The 18,527-nt window shown below is 50.9% G+C and overlaps 1 protein-coding gene across 1 annotated transcript in view; it reads left to right on the top strand.

The window, feature by feature from the left end:
- The window catches only part of Rrp1 (ribosomal RNA processing 1), a 25,728-nt gene that overhangs the window by 5,335 nt on the left and 1,866 nt on the right, over nucleotides 1–18,527 (top strand). The window contains 11 exon segments of the mRNA XM_026785516.1: nucleotides 8,041–8,111; nucleotides 8,362–8,684; nucleotides 9,449–9,531; nucleotides 10,323–10,380; nucleotides 12,100–12,185; nucleotides 13,690–13,751; nucleotides 15,378–15,507; nucleotides 15,592–15,656; nucleotides 15,801–16,030; nucleotides 17,409–17,479; nucleotides 18,285–18,429. Of these exon segments, the coding sequence (XP_026641317.1) occupies nucleotides 8,552–8,684; nucleotides 9,449–9,531; nucleotides 10,323–10,380; nucleotides 12,100–12,185; nucleotides 13,690–13,751; nucleotides 15,378–15,507; nucleotides 15,592–15,656; nucleotides 15,801–16,030; nucleotides 17,409–17,479; nucleotides 18,285–18,429 (1,063 nt within the window). The 5' untranslated portion in view covers nucleotides 8,041–8,111; nucleotides 8,362–8,551.

Raw genomic sequence — 18,527 nt, 5'->3', positions numbered from 1 at the left:
GAGAGGAGATGTGGACCACAGAGGGGTAGTGGTAGCCTTCCTCCCTTCAGCTGCTGACTCCGATCCTGACAGGGATGGGCCACAGAATGGCCTGGTGTCCTGTGCCTTTGGGATTTCCCCAGCAGACAGACAACTCTCTGTTGGCCCTGTCTTGCAGGTGCCCACACTTTCCAGTAGGAGGTAAAAACACCTGTGGAAACAGGCCGGCTAGCCCCAGTGAAAACATGGTTGTTTATTCAGGACTCACTGTGTGAGGGAGTCAGTGTGTCATCCCTGTGGGCAGAGACGGAGGCAGGCAGGAGAGGGGAAGGTGTCATGGCTAGAACTGGCCATAAAAAAGTTGAATTCCTTGCCTATTTCACTAGGCACAACCTCTACCGGTGAGCTGTACCTTGGGCTCTTTAATTCAATTTTCATTTTGATATAGGGTCTAAGATGCCCAGGCTGGCGCTGGCCTTGAACTCATGCACCAAGTCCCCTTGGGCTTCGGATTCTCCAGCCTCAGCTTTCTGTGTAGCTGGGATTACAGGTCTTCGCTACCAAGTCTGCCCAGGAGATGACTTAGGGGTTGTCACAAGCAGGCTCTTGGCCCCACCTGTTGTCCGAGAGTTGAGCCTAGAGCTGAAAGATTGGGGCTTCTAAAACGCAGGACAAACAAGCCCACACATATGGACTTTGCTCAGTTCTGCAAGACAGGAAGTGGGTCAGCATGAGATCACAGGGAGAAGAGGCTGGTGGCGTGGACAAACACACGTCATTCTGTGGCCGACATGAGCTTTCTCCCATAGGCTGTGTCTCCAAGGCTGTCTGACAACAGAGCAGACAGGACCCGCTCCCCCAGCCTTCAGAAACCAGCATGAAAGCACAGACCTGTAATTGCAGCGCTTAAATGACTGAAGCAAGATAGAAGATGTGTGCTAGCCTAGACTATCTAAAAAAATTATCATTATGCCCGCTCCATGAGCCCCCCAGAGACCACCAGGAGTCCAAGTTCATACACAAAAGCAAAGAGCCTTTACTGCAAGCTTGGGCCGTCCGTCAGTTCCAACACAGCGATTGGATTGGCGCTCAGCTATGGCAGGGTTTAAAGGAGTAAAGGATGAGGGGGTAGGGGATTCTGGATTCAGATGGGGCTTGAACTCCCGATTGGGCCGGAGTGAGGTAACAGAAGTCTGGTCAAACAGGGATTGGTACTGGCGTTGCTATAAGGAAATTGGCAATCTATATACAGGTTAGGTAAGCTATTCTCAATGTTCTGGAGCATCTCGTACTTGTTTGTCTCAATTCTGTGTGGTCCCCTGCAGGTCCCCAGGTTTTTTCTGGTTATTGTGAGGGTGATGCCCAGACCTGTTAGCCTGCAGCCTGTCATGGCGAAATTAATGTTAAGTTGGGCCTCCTCATATCAGATCCCTGCTTAGGGAGTGTATGGTGTCTATACTGTTGGGAAATAGTTTTATGACCCCAGTTCCTACAGATGAGACTAGACTGGTTAACTTGGACCCTAGGAATCCTATCTTCCTGCCCATTGCTAGGATTGTAAACACCTGCCCTCACGCCCGGCTTCTTTTATGGGAATCCAATTTAGGTCCTCAGGCTTGCAAGGCAAGCACACTGCCCCTGAGCCATCACCTTGGCCCTCTATTTTAAATATAATTAAAGTCTATTTTAAGGAATATTTCTATGTATTACGTTTCTGTGTTGATGAACTTTTCTGTCAGAGGTTCGTGCTATATCCTGCTAAAATTCTTGCCCAGGCTTGGTCTTTTTTCTTGTTTTCCACTTGGCAGAGACAAGTGGACCCCTAGGTCAGCCAGGGCTACATAATGAAACTATGGGGGATGGAGAGAGAAGAGAAGGGAGGGGAAGGGAAGGGAGAGAGATAAAGGAATAAGAGACAGCTGTAATGGACAGGGTGAGGAGGTCTGAAGGAGACACGGGGACAGAGAGAGGACACCTTAGAGAAATCTCTCATAACTGCCACAGCAGGTGAGGAGCCTGCCCACAGCTCAAAGCCAGCTTTGCGGTAGGCAGTAGGGCTCTTTGCTCAGAGTGGCAGAGGTAAGGAAAGTCAATTGCCTACAGGTCCCTGGGGCCTCCATAGAAGGTAAAGAGCAGGGTGCAGGGGAGGCGTGGCCTGATTTCTGAGGGGAAGGGGAGGCAGCTAGACATGAACTTTAACTTTTCCAGCCTTTTCATTTACATAATAAACAAAATAAAAATAAATAAAAACAAGAGGAACAATTCCATAGAGAAGGGAGGTAGAGGGGGCACCAGGGATGGTGGGTGTCAGGACCCAGGAATTTCTTTCTTAGTGTTTTTCATAGTGGTTTTAGTCTCTCCTGAAGACCCATGATCCTGACTGTTCAGCCTTGTCTTCATCAGACCCAGGAGTGAGCGCCTAGCCACGTGGGGCGTGAGGTGATATTTCCACACACAGAAAGTGACGTGTGGCTGCAAAAGAGCTGTTGCTACACTTCCAAAGAAGACAGAACCCCATGAGAACGGCAGCAAGTCACACGTGTGTGTCCCAGCTCCTAAGCCAGAAACTGAATCAGGCTATTTTCATATGTATGTATGTATGTATGTATGTATGTATGTATGTATGTATATGAGACCTTTCAGAGTGCCTCCTAATTGACCTCACACCTCTTCTTAATAAATTTCATTCAAAAATTTGTTACCAGAAATTCTGGGGAGCCTACATACACCTCCTGATCTATACCTATGTTTATTCCTTCAATAAGTGTGGGTGTGTGGAACAGGGTTTCTCTGTGTAGCTTTGGTGCCTGTCCTGGAATTAGTTCTTGTAGACCAGGCTGGCCTTGAACTTGCATAGATATGCCTGCCTCTGCCTCTGGAGTGCTGGGATTAAAGGTGTGCGCCACACTGCCTGGTTTAAGATGTGTTACGCTGTTTATGCCGTGGAATATTTGTTTAATGATGCGAAGATGTGTTGCATTCTTTTATGTTACATTTGTTTAACTCTGTGAAGCTGTGTTCCCTTGCCTGTCTCAAACACCTGATGGTCTAATAAAGAGCTGAACAGCCACTAGCGAGGCAGGGGAAAGGACAGGCGGGGCTGGCAGGCAGAGAGGATAAACAGGAGAAATGAGGGACCAAGGAAGAGAGATCAAAGAGTGAGAAAAGAGTACAGCCACAGAGTAAGAGCGAAAGGAACATTACAGAAGCGAGGAACAGAAAAGGCCCAGAGGCAAAAGGTAGATGGGGGGGATAATAAGTTTAAAAAGCTAGAAACCAGCTAAGCGAAGGCCGGCCATTTGTAAGAAAGACTAAGACTCTGTATGATTTATTTGGGAGCTGGGTGGCGGGCCCCCCAAAAGCCAAGAGTAAAACAACCAACAACAGCAGGCCAGGCTGGTCTGGAATTCAGAGATCCATCTGCCTCTGCTGGGTGGGACTACAGCCCGGTGCCACCACGACGACCTTAAACAACTGATTGGTTTGTAGACTGTCCTCTAGTCTGCCTGCTAACTCAGTTCACCCAAACTGCTGGTCATTACCTTACCTCATGTGTAAATCCAGATGTTGTCCTCTGCTTCTGAGACTCCCGTCTGGTTACCTGGTAGAAGATAAGGACTAAGATAAGACTATCCTAGTTCTTCTGCACCCAGAGTCTTGAATTCTGCATCCATCATGCCTTGAGTCTCCTCTGCCTCTGTTTCCTATAAAACCGCCCTCTGTTTCACACACATGTGGCTGCGAATGTTAGACCCCAGATCCCCCAGCTGCGCCACCCCTCGACCCAGGCCAACCTGCCCTGCAGCTCTGGTCTCTACTTGAGGATCCAGGCCAGAGAGCTCAGGTAAGCTTGGACCTGGCTGTCCACACCTCTTCTCCTTCAGAAGATCTTTCTCTGGGTCCCTCTCCTGTAGTAGACCACACTGAAGCTGAGCAGTGAGCTGGGATCTTGGCTGACTCCCTGTTTGATAGCACCCAACCCTGGCATCTACAGGAAAATAAAGTTTCTTCCATTACCTGAAGTTTGGAGGATGTCAAGGCCTCGGAGCAGCTGCTTTCTCCATGTCCATTGTAGAACATTCCAGCAAATGTACTCTGGCAGCTGATTCTGGACAAGCCTGACGTGAATAAACACTGGTCTTTGTTCTTGAGATTTGCTCTGGTTAAAAGCAATTAATGACTAACAACCAGTGTTGTTCTTGAGATTTGAAGACTTCACAAGCATCTTGTGACCAGACCGTTAGAAGGAGGTTTGTTGTGGTGGCCTGAAGAGGCATGGGCCCCATAGACTCATGTGTTTGAATGCTTGACTCATAGGGAGTGGCTCTGTTAGGAGCTGTGGCTTTTATGGAGTAGGTGTGACCTTGTTGGAGGAAGTGTGTCATTGTGTGTGTGGGGGGGGCTTTGAGGTTTTACAAGCTCCAAGTTTTACAAGCACAGTGTCTCCTTCTGCTGCCTGTGGATCAAGATGTAGAACTCTCAGCTCCTTCTGCACCATGTCTGCCTGCACACCACCATGTTTTCTGCCTTGACGATAATAGACTAAACCTCGGAAATGAATGGCAGCCCCAATTTAACGTTTTCCTTTATAAGAGTTCCCGTGGTCATGGTGTCTCCTCATAGCAATAGAGACCCTAACTTAGACATTTGTGCTATCTGTCCCAGAGGCCAGTGGAAAGGTGCCCACTGGTCTATGATCACCTGTCTCCTAAACTGGCAAAATCAGCCTACTGGCAAGATGGACGTTTGACGTTATTGTATATTAGATGCACAGGATGGTGGGTTCATTGTGATATATTGTGAGACGTGTGAATGATGTGCTTTGCCCATTTCTCTCCTCCCCTGTCTAGAGAGCCCCCATCTCAAGGCACTTTTTGTTGTAATGGGAGCGGCGGGGTTGTGTCCCCAGCACCCCAGCCACCTGGCTAGCTTATGCCCCGAAATAACAACACACAAACTGTATTCATTTAAACACTGCTTGGCTCTTTAGCTCTAGCCCTTTTCTCGGCTAACTCTCTCACCTGGACTAGCCCATCTCTAATAATCTGCTGTAGCCCACAAGGTGGCTTACCAGGGAGCTTCTAGCCTACGTACGTCCATCCTGGGTCGGAGTTTCATCGCGTGTGCCTCAGAGAGCAGAGCTCTCGCCTCTGCCCGCAAGAGTGGAGCATCGTGTCTCTCTGAGGCATCTGCCCCCAGAGGAGAGCTGTCGAGTCTGACCTCACTTCCTCTTCCGCCCAGCATTCTGCTTTGTTTACTCCTCCCACCTTATGTTTTAACCTATCAGGGCAAGCAGCTTCTTTATTTAATTAACCAATGACCTTCCTCCATCAACTTTTGCCTGTTTTAGGATGGCAGATGACTGTGCACTTGGGTGTGCATGTGAATGGCACCGTCCACCCAGCCCCACCCAGGAGGCATGGACTCACAAATAACTTACTCCTGAAAGTAAAGAGTGCCACCCTAGAATTTTAGCACAGTAAATTCTAACTGCAGGAGCACGTGGACCTATTAAAAATCATACCAGGAAATATAGGCCAAAGGACTTATTTACATACTGACCAATATAGCGATATTTTGTTTATGATCTAACAAGTAAAGCTCGCCTGAAGAGCAGAGTGCAAAGCTAGCCACTCTAGTCAGCCAAACAGGCCAGGCAGTGGTGGCACACACCTTTAACCCCAGCAGCCATACAGGCCAGGCAGTGGTGGCACACACCTTTAACCCCAGCAGCCACTCTAGTTAGCCATAGAGGCTAGGCAGGGTGGTGCACATCCTTAATCCCAGCACTAGAGAGGGTTATAAGGTGGGATGAGACAGGAACTCACTCTCTTTCAGTCTGTAGGTTTCATAGAGATAAGAGCTCTCTAGTGGCTTGTCTGCTTTGCTTTTCTGATCTTTTCTGATCTGTGGCTAGGTTTTTATTAATCATGCTACACACCAAGGGATGAGTGTGCCTGCCTTACCTGGACCCCATGAAGAAGACACATAACATGTGATGCCTCCGCTAACTACTATATTGTATGTCTGGCCATACATTGTATGTTTTGGGGGCCGACAGGAGAGAGCGCTTGACCGTCCCATGGGCTTCAGTTTAGCTTGGTCCCTGTTGTTGATGTGTCCACCTACTCATCTATCTGGACCTGCTGTCGGTCTGTCCATTGGGTCATTCAGCTGGACTCTTCCCTGCCTTTGAATCTACAGCACCTTGTTGTTGTTGTTGTTGTTGTATTTTGAGACAGGGTTTCTCTGTAGCTATGGCTGTCCTGGAACTTGTGTTGTAGACTAGGCTGTCCTGGAACTCACAGAGATCTGCCTGCCTCTGCCTCTCGAGTGATGGGATTAAAGGTGTGCACCACCACCGCCTGGCTCCAGCACCTCATTTTCACACTTGCCCTGAGGCTGCACACTGAACACAGGCAGAGCCTCCAACAGGGTTTTATCTGAAAGCTATGTGCTCTGGGACTTTTCTTGTGTCTGTTGGCTCCCCACCCTCACTTCTGTCTCTGTTGGGACTCTCTGAGACTCCTTGAACTCTGCCCTGGGCTCCTTTAACCCTTTGTGGCCATGTCATCACAGACATGTTAAGAACTCTAATGCCTCAGCCCCATGGGCATGGCAAAGCTTTCCCCAGGTGAGCTTCTTCTAGAAGGATGATGAAACTTTCCTTCCGGGTTCATGTGCGAGTGATTGACTAGTGTACAAAGCCTTCGATATTTATGGTCTGAGACTGCTCACCTACAGAGGCCATCTATGGAGATGAGTTACCTCCCCTCCCTGTGCTGGACACAATAAACAAGCTGAGGTTCCTGGTCACAATGGTAGTAGGTGTCTCCATCAGAGTGCTCTTACCTCATCCGACTCCACCCTTCTGTACGTGTGTCTGTGTGTCCATCCTTTCTTTATTCCTTCACCACCCTTAGCCAGAGTTTCAGGACCCAAGCCAAGAATGACTTGGCATATGCATATATGTATAGGTAGATATATTTACTGTGTGATGCGTAGTGCGCCATCCGGCCGTTAATATTAAGAATTTAAGATAGCTTGCCTGAATCTGCCAGGAAGGAAAATGGGATGCCTCTGAAAGTTGCTGCTGATGTGGTTTATCGGTTCAATAAATGCTGACACTGTGGAAAGTACAGACTTGTCTATGTTCCTGTCATAGTGCTTAGACATGCTTAGACATGCCCTCTCCCCCTGCGGTTGCTCCACTTCCTCTTCAGATAACGCTGGACGTCCGTTCCTCTGTCTTCCCAAGCATTTAACTTTCCAAATAAAGCGACCTTCCTTGTCTGTTACTTTGATCCCGGGCTTAGCTGACCTATGGTGTGGCAACCAACTGGGAATCTTTTTTTTTTTTTTTTTTTTTTTTTTTTGGTTTTTTGAGACAGGGTTTCTCTGTGGCTTTGGAGCCTGTCCTGGAACTAGCTCTGTAGACCAGGCTGGTCTCGAACTCACAGAGATCCGCTTGCCTCTGCCTCTGCCTCCCGAGTGCTGGGATTAAAGGCGTGCGCCACCATCGCCCGGCTATAATCTTTTTTTTTTTTTTTTTTTTTTTGGTTTTTTGAGACAGGGTTTCTCTGTGGCTTTGGAGCCTGTCCTGGAACTAGCTCTGTAGACCAGGCTGGTCTCGAACTCACAGAGATCCGCTTGCCTCTGCCTCTGCCTCCCGAGTGCTGGGATTAAAGGCGTGCGCCACCATCGCCCGGCTCCAATTGTGAATCTTAAGGTAACACTAAGTCCAAATTTCCGCTAGTCTCGTGAATCTCCCCAGCAAGTCCTCAGACTTGTGATGGTCTTGTGAAACTCTAGGGTACACCAAAGAAATCTGCAATCGTTTTGTATTCTAATCTGACATATCAGACGGGCTACATGGAGGCGTTTGTAATTGTGTCCCAAATGTCTGTCATCACAACTCCCTAACCAAGGCACACTCAAGTTTTGCACACTCTCTCTGCCCTCTCTAGTGTATGTATTTGCCTGGCCAGTGTAAGGATAGTGTTCTGCACCTTATCCTAAAACCTGAGTTATGATCGCTTTCTTGCTTTTCTCTCTGTCAAGGAAAGCGGATGGTCTCCAACAGGCTTGGCGGAGTGGATTTCCCTGGGAACCCGGATTTATCTGGACTCTGGGTAAGGCCCACAGTTCTCAGTGGTGAAGGGAGAGGATGCTCAGCGAGGGGCGGCTCCATGCAGCCCTCCAGGGATGGGCGTTGTAGTTATGGACAGGTAGTGCCAAATCAAGACCTTCTTGTAATGCAGCATCGCTGCTGTGCGCTGTACGTGCTTTTCCATAAAGAGGTGGGAGAGCCCAAGACAATGCTCTGACCCTTCCAAGAATTAGTTGCCCCAACCAGACGCCAGGTTTTTATCTTCACTGCAGGCGGCAGTTGCGCCTCCAGGCCACTGAGGGGGCAGCAGCGTGCGTCGGCATCGTCCGGGACATTTGACGTTTAGCTGTGCTGTGTCGCCGCAGTGTGACGTTAGCCGTGGTGTCGTGCAGACGCGTGCAGACGTGACGCATCACTCGGCGGCGTTGGAAGCGCTGAGTGCGTTATCTTAGGGTCCTCATCATGGTTCCTGGGTTGCCGCTCCCCCCGGAGGTCCAGCTGGCGCAGCGCCTGGCCGGCAATGAGCAGGTGATGCGGGACCGCGCGTTGCGGAAGCTACGGAAGTACATCATGACCAGGTCGCAGCGGGCCACAGGTACGCGGGCGAGCAAGCTCGGAACCTCCGCTGCGTAGGCCCCGCGGGGCCTGGTGCGTAGGCAGTTCTGGCCCAGGCCGTCCGCGTCGGGCTGCATCCGTAGCTCGCTTGTGCTCTGCTGCCCTTACCAGTGTGTTCTGTGTACCTAACGGAGTAGCCTTGAGTTTACCAGAACACGCCTTTTGCTGAGTGGTTTCTATGCTTACGGTCCTCGAAGGGCAACCCCTCCCAGCAGCTTCAGCTTCTTTTGGATATCCCTTCACTGATGCAAATTCTAGATTACTTGAACAGTGATTTGGCCGAGGTCACAGCCCTAGGCTTTAGGACACAGGGTAGTTTTCCACACTGCAGCCAGAGAACCGCAAGCCTCACTGAAAGATGGTTATGTCCTTTGCTAGTAACTTTCACTGTTTAATCTCCGAGATGTAACAGAAAGGCTACAACTCCTTGGTCTAACACTGGCTTAATTATCACTCCGTTCTCTGTGGGCCACCATCCTGTCCAGAATGTGTGGCGGTTCTGAGTTTTTACCCTGTGGGACTGATACCTGTCTTTTAGCTGGTGCGGAAGCTACAGGGGGAGTTCCCCTAGTCACAGGTACTGCAGCTCTGTTGGAGAATGTTTTGGGGAGGGGCTGGCTGCCCAGTTCCTGCACAATGATAAGGTTCTGGAGTAGCTTAGGCAGTCATGCTTCCTTCCAGCTCAGAAAAGCAGGTTCCAGGGTCTTCTGAACCCACTGACTATTGACTGCTCTTGTGATTCAGGGGCTTTCAATACAGAGGAGATGTTGAAGATATGGAAAGGGCTGTTTTACTGCCTGTGGATGCAGGACAAGCCGCTCCTGCAGGTGAGTGCCTGGGAAGGTACTAGACAGGAGTGGATGGCAGGCTGATGGACATGTCTTTGTCCTCCCTGTAACATAGCCAGAGACTTGGGTAGCGTCACTCAGCTATATCCCTTGTTGTATGTGGCTGGCAGAACTGGGGCCTGTGTTGGAAGGTCCCTGCACTTGGGAAGGACGGGAGTGGTTGGCTGACAGAGCATCTTAGTGATGTGGTGGCAAACAGTGTAGGCCAGGGTGGGCTGACGTTGGAAACCCAGTACTGATATAATGGAAGTAAGGGCCGAATCCAGGTCTCCTGGGAGGCCATTTCTTCTGCAGGCCTTTTAGACCAGCGGTTCTCAGCTCCTGAATTGTTTACCAGTTGGAGGGGCCTTACATGCAGTTTCCTGACCCATATTCTTGTGCCTGCTAAAACAACCGTCTCTTTAGGGGGATGTGCTGGGATCTTAGCCAGTATGCTGGGTCATGCTTGACAGTGAGAGACAGAAAGATAGAGAATGATTGTTGTGTCTACTTGGCCCCATTTCCTGCTAGGAAGACAGCTGTGTCTCAAGGCTCCTTTCCATCTTGCCATGCTGTCTGGGGCTGTCACCCTCATTTGCCTTAGGAGGCCAGCATTGTTTATAGGGAGAGTCTTGATGGCTTCCACAGAGTAGGCCTTTTGCAGCTTGGAGGCCCCTGGATGGAGGCCAGCTGGCAGCTGGTTCTTCGTGTGGAGCGAGTGGGCATTGGTCGTGTTTGCTGCCGGAGCACAGTGCTTCAGGGCTGACACTGCGCTTCATTTCCCCTCACAGGAAGAACTAGGAAGGACCATTGCCCAGCTCGTCCATGCTTTTCAGACCACAGAGGCACGTGAGTACAGCCCTGAAGCCAGGCCTGTTCCTGTCAACACCAGAGTCGCTACCGATGTAGCAGCGTGTTCTCAGACCTCAAGCTACAGGGAGGTGGCTGTGTGGAACACCACCCAGTGCTCAGCCTGTACTCACCAAACAGACAGGGCTCAGGAGTGAAAGGCAAACATACAGAGAAAAGCTCAGTGTCATGATACCATCATGTTTAGGTGGTTTCCACCTGATAGCTACGACAGCCATTGTATTCATTCATTCATTATGTTATCTGCATTGGTATTTTGCCTGCACACGTGTCTGTGTAAAGGTGTTAGATCTTGGAGTTACAGACAGTTGTGAGCTGCCATGTGGGTGCTGGGAATTGAACATAGGTCCTCTGGGAGAGCAGCCAGTGCTCTTAGCTGCTGAGCCAGTGGTTCTCACCCTTCCTAATGCTGCGACCCTTTAATTCATTTCCTCGTGTTGTGCTGACCCCGACCGTAAAATTATTTTCATTCCTACTTCATAACTGTAATTTTGCTACTGTTATAATTTGAAATGTAAATATCTGTGTTTTCTGATGGTCTTAGACTACCCCTGTGAAAGGGTCATTCAACCCAAGGGGTCCCGACCCATAGGTTGAGAACCACAGTCTTAGAGTATTTCCTAGCTCTTCTGCTTTTCATCCACATCCCATACCCTGCTTGCTTTTGAAAATCCTGAGGTCCAGACCCTGGCTCTGGCCAGCCCAGCCCTGGGGCATAGCCTGGCTCGGGGCTCTGTGCTGCTTTGAGGGCCGTCCTGACAGAGAAGCTGGATGCTGTGTTCATGTCCTCAGCGAGCTGGGCTTTAGTTGTAGTAGACTGAAGTTGGCAGAGTGAGGGAGTATATGCGCATTTTCTGAGTTGGGAGATCCCTCCTCCCATCTCTCTTTTGGAGACAGGTTCTTACTGTGGAATTCAGGCTGACCTTGAACTTGGGATCCTCCATCGTGGATGTGTGTGTCATGGATATCTCTTTAATTGCATGTAAAAGATAGAGTGGATCTGAGCTCCCTACTCTGCTCTCTGAGAACTGGCAGGAGAGTTCTTTGCTGAGCACAAAGCTGACCACTTGGTGACACTTCATGATCTAGTCACCAGACCACTGGGACCGAGTTGTCTTCCTTGTGTTCAAGTACCAAGAGTTCCCAGGGCTAGTTACTCCTTGTCCTGCAGATGGCGTCTTCCTCTGGTTGGGTGAGATCCCACCTCAGGACCTACTTTAGTGCCCCAGCACAGTCCCCCTGTTTACTCTGGTTGTGTTTTACAGTACCAAGGGTTTAGACATGGGGTACAGTTTAGAATCTGTGTCCTATATCTGACCCATCTGTTACCTGCAGGACTAAAGGATCTAGCTGGGTCAGCGCCAGGCCTCTACCTATAGTTCTGCTTCGGTGACGTTTTGCTGAAAGTCTAGCGTGGGTGTCTGGAGGTCCTCAGTGCAAGCCTCGGCAGGGACATAGAGGCCTGGGAAGGATGTTTGCAGCAGTAGTCACTCCTTTTCCCAGTCCCCTGCTTCCTTGTGCATTTGTTCAGATCACAGAGTGACAGCTTGATTTGAACCGTATTGTGTGTTTTCTCTGTGGAGCCTGGAAACTCCTGTTTCTGAGCCTGTAAGAGAATACACAGGCAGGGAGTTCCAGGGCTGCCCGCGAGGGACTTCCTCATGGCTCTGGTGATGCGTGTGTGCTCTCTCCCTCTAGAGCACCTGTTCCTGCGGGCGTTCTGGCAGACCATGATCCGAGAGTGGGTGGGCATCGATCTACTGCGCCTGGACAAGTTCTACTTGGTGAGACACAAAGCAGGTGACCCATGAGCCCTGCGTCAGCAAGGGCTGGTTTAGAATGCACAGCTGCAGTGCTGCTATTGCTTGAAGTGTCCCCATCTTGAGGGTCAGTAGGAGTTCAGAGAAGGAACCTTGCAGCTTTCCTAAAGGAGCCAGCCATTGTGATTTCCAGTAAACCCTGGCCCCAGAACATGGCAGGAAGGGGACTGAGTCCCCCTGCAGTGAAGATCCCTTCTAGCTGAGGGCTTGGCTCCTGGTTTGTTTGTTTGTTTTCCTTCTTCTGTGTTGTGCTCCTCTTGTCCAGTGAGTTGCATAGAAATAGAGACCCGAGTTCTGTGGGCTTGCCTTGTGCTGTGCTTCCCATGCCCTGGTGGATTCACAGACTTGTTCTTCCCCGTAGTGCTGGAGCCTGCCCTCAGAAACAGATTGAAGATGGGCTGTGTGTGCTGTGGGACTGTGGCTACATGTGGGGGTCTAACACCTCCCGTAGCAGGGAGTGGGTCTGTGGGGAAGGTCCTTTGTGAAGTGGCTATGCTGAGATGTAATCTGCTAGGCTGCTATTGCTGGGTCTCTGGTGTGGTAAATGCTGTTGCTTTCCAAGACCCATTTAAAGATTCTTTTAAAGTGCAGTGTGTGTGTGTGTGTGTGTGTGTGTGTGTGTGTGTGTGTGTGTGTGTGTTTCCTGTATGTATGTGTACCATATGCATGCCTGGTGCCCTAAGAGATCAAAGAAGGCATCAGATCCTCTGAAACCATGAATGGTTGTGTGCCACCCTATAGGTGCTGAGAATTGAGGCAGGGTCCTCTGTAAGAGCAACAAGTGCTGTTAACCATAGAGCCATCTTTCCAGCCCCCAAGGTCCATTTCATCTTTGTACCATGTGTGACCAAGTCTTGCTTCGTGACTTTCTCAGTGTTAGTGTAGGTAGGCATAAGAGTCAGGCCTGCAGTGTCCCCAGTGTCCTGGTGTGCTCTGTGCACCAAGGCTCTTAGGTCCCATTTCTCATCCATTGTCTTTACTGTGGCTTGGATCCAGCGTGGACATATGATAAGATCTAAAGGCAGGAAAACTGCAGGAAACATTGAGCCTTGTCAAGGGATAGTGGGGCACCATGGGAAGACACTGAGCCTCGGTTAATGCTGCAGTGGTTCAGAGCAGGGTGTGCCTGTGTCTTGCTCTCTGCTGGGGAAAGGAGGGCTTGGGAGAGCTTGCAGGGTGTTAGGCCCAGCTTGGCTTTGTGGTGACTCCTGCTGTAGGAGGAGCCCAGTGTGTGTCCTGACCATTCTGCTCGGCTCTAGTTTGTGTTTCCCTCTCCCTCAGGTCAGCCTGGCTTCCTGGTGCCCATGAAGCCCAGGGTCCAGAGGCCATAGTGTCATGTCCCCATATCTACCCTGTCTGCGGCACTCCACCCTGGCATGCATCTTGGGGCAGGGGCTTCTGGGACATGGGCAAACTGGGTGGCCTATTAACTGTCCTCTCAGTAACATGAATCTCTTTTGTGTCCAAGCTCATGAGGCTGGTCCTGCGTGAGTCACTGATGACCGTGAGAACCCGCAGATGGGAAGAAAGGTGGGTCCACACTGAGAGTCAGATCTCACAGGCGGGTTGGCGAGAGGACCTGTAGCCTCTGGCTCATCTCAGGATTCCTGAGTTTCTCTTGTGATTCTTTGTTGTAGGGAGGTGGTGGCCTTTGTGTTTCTTGGTGCCACAGTGGTGCTAAATTAAGTGGCTTTTGTGAAGTAATAAAATGGTTCAGATGATGCTGTCTTCTCTGAACTGTGCTATCCCAGTTATGTTACAGCTGGGCAGATTATGTGTGCTGGTCATACACACATGCAGCTTTGGAGTCTGTCCTAGAACTCGCTCTGTAAACCAGGCTGGCCTTGAACTCACAGAGATCCCGAGTGCTGGGATTAAAGTCCTGTGCGGCCACCACCTGGCACCTACGCAGTTACTTTTTAACCCCTATTAAGTACTTTAGGATCTGTGGCTCTTAGTCATTCCAGGGCTCAGTTGGGGATACAGTAACTTACACAGAATTCATTTTGTTTTAGTTAATGTTCTCTGATTTACTGTTGTGACTTCCTCATGGTAACAGTGCTGTTTTTGGAGAGCATCCTGAAGGGCCCTGGTCCCTACCTGGTCTGTGTGGAGCCCATGCTGTGTGTTTGGTGTGGCACAGTCTGGCTCAGGTGTTTCTAGTGTTTTCCACATGTGGTAATGCCATCTGGAGCTTGCCTGTCTCTGGTCTCTTGTTGGGTTTTGTGCCTCATTTTGCTATTGGGCTCTTCTGCCCCTGAGCCTAGTAAAGTATTGCTTTTCCTTTCTGTGGTCAGTGACCGTTCAATGGAGCCATCCAGGCAGCCCTTAAACAGCATGTGCCACAGTTCTGGGCTGTCAGGGAGTCTACACTGTCAGCAGCCCAGGAGTTTTGTATGCACCCAGGCTGCTGAAGACTGCTCAGTCTCTGGTACTAGTCCAGGGCTCTGAGACAGTCTTTCCCAGTGGTCCACATCTTTCCCAGTGCTGCGGCCCTTTAATGCAGTCCCTCATGCTTTGGTGACCCCTAACCATAAGATTATTTTCATTGCTACTTCATAGCTGTAATTCTGCTACTGTTATGACTCGTAATGTAAATCTCTGTGCTTTTTGATGGTCTTAGGTGACCCTTGCCGAGGTGGGTCATGACCCACATGTTAAGAACCACTGGTCTAACCTGTGTGCGAGATGCACAAATCCCTCATGTTGCCAACCAGCTGGCCAGATGACAGGGCCTGGGAAGCCAGTGGATGGCCTGTAGGCCTAGCCCTTTTGGCACACCTTCCTCTTGGCCTCTGGTCTTTTCTGACCTGGCACATTTTCCCAAGTAGAGAGGAGCAGCCCACAGAGCGTCTGAGTGGCCGGATTCCCACTTTTGTCTTGAAGATAGGACAGGCCTGTGTATGTTCCCATGTGGTATGGCCAAGAGAAACTTGTTTTGTCCTGTGTTCTGGTGCTAGCTGTGGCCACACAGACCTGGGCAGCAGGGCTCCTTTGTACTGCTCGGACCCAGACCTACTGGTCTTTGTCTATGTGTGTGAGAGGTCAGTTGTGCCTGTGGATGGCTGCTCCTCCAGAACCTGTGTGGAGGGAGCAGGGACACTGCTGACCTGTGGCCGACTCCATGGCTATCACTGTTTTTTCCTCTCTCCTCAGAAAAATTGAGCAGCTGCTGGAGTTGCTCACCACCGAGGTACTGCACCCTGACAGCCAGGCCCCCAATGGGGTGAAGAGCCACTTCCTTGAGATCTTCCTGGAGGAGCTGACCAAAGTGGGCGCTGCAGAGGTAAAGTGGGCTCTGGTGAGGTCTGTGGAGTGGGGTGCATGTCCCAGCACAGAATACAACTTCCTTCTCTCGGTTTTTCCATAGCTCACCGCAGACCAGAATCTGCAGTTCATTGACCCCTTCTGCCAGATAGCAGCCCACACGAAGGAGTGAGTGGTGGGCGCTCCTGGGGTCTGGCCTTCCTCACTCTTTCCCTCTCGAGCCCCAGTGGCCTTCGACTCTCCATGCTGTGAGAGTTGGCCTGGTGTCTGAGAGCCCGACCCAATGGGCTCTCTGGCATCTCCTCACCTCAGCTCCCTAGTTCTGCATAAGATCACTCGGTGCATCCTCGAGGCGATTGTGGAACAGGCTCCCTTGGCCATTGAAGACCTAATGAATGAAGTGGACACACAGAGTGAGGAGGGCGAAGCGTCAGATGGTGGTGAGGAGTCAGATGGTGGTGAGGAGTCAGATGGTGGTGAGGAGGAGTCCTCAGAGGATGAGCAAGAGCTGCAAGACACACCACCCAAGAGGCTACATGCAGGTGAGGAGCCCAGCCTGTCCTAGGCTGAGCCCAGGACTCTTGCTGGATTGTTCTGTCTCCTGACTGTCCTCTCCAGAGTTTATTGTAGGATGGCACACACACCCCCCTCTCCCTCCCTCCCTCCCGCCCTCTCTTTCCTTTCCTCCAAGATAGGATTTTTCTGTGTAACAGCCCTAGCTGTCCTGGAACTAGCTTTTGTGGACCAGGCTAGCCTTGAACTCACAAAATCCACCTTCCTCTGCCTCCTGAGTGCTGGGATTAAAGGCGTGCACCACCACCACCTAGCCATGTTTGCTTTCTTAAGCCTGTTTTAGCACTTGACTCCCAGCTACCATCTCAGGTCCTAGAGTGCTCCCCTCTAGGCTATAATGTTCCCTGGGTCCTGCATGGCACCCTGACCTCCCTGTTCACCAGGCAGCATCTGTCCTGGTTTTGTTTCTGGTTTTGGTGGTGGCAGGGCTGGATCTCGGGGCCTTATGCACGAGGCAGCTATCCTAGCATTGAGTCATGCCCAGGCTTCTTGCCGCTCTCCCCTGGGATTCTCTGCTGTCCCTGCCCTCCTGGCAGTCTGTGTCTATGTCTCAGCAAGGGACAAGTGAGTGCATTGCACGTTCTGCTTGTGAATGGCCCCTGAAGGGCTTTGGGTCTGGGCCAGGCTTCTGTTAGCAGTGGGTCTGGCCCGGCTTCCTTTGTCTTGATGCTGTGGTCGTGGACTCTCAGGGAAGGGGTTCTCTGCATCGCTGGTGTCCTCTTTCAGCTTCAGTGTCAGTGCCTGGCCATTCTGCGTGTCTTCCCTGTCTTTCTCGGTAGCCCGGTCATCCTAAGTTTCCTGGCGAGTCCCATTGGTGCCTGCTTGTGGCTCAGCAGCCACTCTGTACAGCAGACTGTCCTGCAACTATTGTCCTTGCCAAAGTCCCCCAGCACCATTGTCCAGAAGTCCCTCACCTAAAGGTGATGCTGAGTGGTCTGTGGGAGTGTGTACCTATAATCTCAGCACTTGAGAGGCTGAGGCAGGAGAATTGCCCAAGTTGAAGGCCAGCTGGGCTATAAGGGAGTGCCAGGCCAGCAGGCCCTGTCTTAACTTTGTTTCCTACCAAAGGCAGTGCTGTCAAAGTTCTCAGTGTCCTGAGCTGAGCTAAGCTTGGCTCCAGTGTCCCTGGTCTGCCCTACTGCTGGGACACCTGAATCTGCCTTTCCGCCCAAGGTGCCTGCTGAGCACGCCTTTCCTCATCTCTGCACTTCCTGGACACCAGCTGCTTGTGCTCTCTCCAGCCTGTTCCAGGGCATGACCAAGAGGGTCCTTCGTGCCTTGGTGCTGGTATTGGGGCACCCTGCACCAGGCACGGTACCTTGAGTTCAGTCTCCATTTTGTTTTTAGGCCCCGTACATAGGGCTGACCCTAAGGAGCATGTGTGGGATGACGAGGAAAACACTGGCCCTGTCCTCCAGGTAGGCAGCCATGGCGGGCCTCACTGCCCAGAGGTGGATGGATGGGTAGCCTTCATGGAGGGTGGCTTTGGGGAAACGGTGGGTGATGGGCAACTGGGCAGCTCTTGGTAGGTGCTGAGAGGTTGACGCAAGGTCTTGCTGCATCCCATATCCTTCCTTTTGCTTTGAGTAGGTGGGCTGCACTCCAGGTCTGACCCTGTCATTGGGGTGCTGGCTTTGAACAGGGTGATAACAGGCTTAGTGGTTTGCATTTGGGTTATAGCTCTGAGTTAGCTCAGGAAGTGGGGTCAGGGGGATTGGAAAGGTCAGATGTCAGTAGGCTTTAATACTGACGACCCATCACGTGAGTAAGTTTGGAGTAGTTTGGGTTAAATAAAATGTGTTGGGCTATTTCCACTGATTTTTTTTTTCCTGTCAGCTGTATCTTAATCCCTGCACTCCAGAGGTGGGCTCCAGACCAGCCACTTAGTAAGACCCTGTCTGCTGTGGCGAGTAGGGAGTTTAGAGAGGACTTGGTCCCTGCACTCCAAAGGTGGGCTCCAGGCCAACCACTTAGTAAGACCCTGTCTCAGAAAGATGATGAAATAAAGCGAAGAGCAGGCTGCCTTCTGAATCTGAGGCTGCTTTGACTGTGCGGCCCTGGAACAGGGTGGTGTAGTCTGCAGGCCTTGCTGGAAGAGCGCTGAGTGTGTTGGGTCTGTTCTTGTGCTGAGCAGAGAATGTCTGCTTTGACTGAGTCTCCTTGGCCCAGGGAGGCGGGGTATATGGACACTGACCATTGTTTTTCTTGCATCTTTTGAGACAGTTTGACTACGAGGCCATTGCTAACAGACTGTTCATGCTTGCCAGTAGACAGAGCACCCCATCTCAGAACAGGAAGCGCCTCTACAGAGTGATCCAGAAGTGAGTCAGGAGGCCTGGTCTCTCCCCTGCTGTTGTCCTTAGTGATGGTCAGCTGTGTCCTTACCACCCGGCCCCACCCCCACTGTCTTTGCTGTGCGTTGTCTTGTGAGATGGTCCCCCATGAGGACTGCAGGCAGTACTGATA

The sequence above is a fragment of the Microtus ochrogaster genome, linkage group LG2 (assembly GCF_000317375.1).
Source record: "Microtus ochrogaster isolate Prairie Vole_2 linkage group LG2, MicOch1.0, whole genome shotgun sequence".
NCBI lineage: Eukaryota > Metazoa > Chordata > Mammalia > Rodentia > Cricetidae > Microtus > Microtus ochrogaster.
This window is presented reverse-complemented; position numbering and strand designations above follow the sequence as displayed.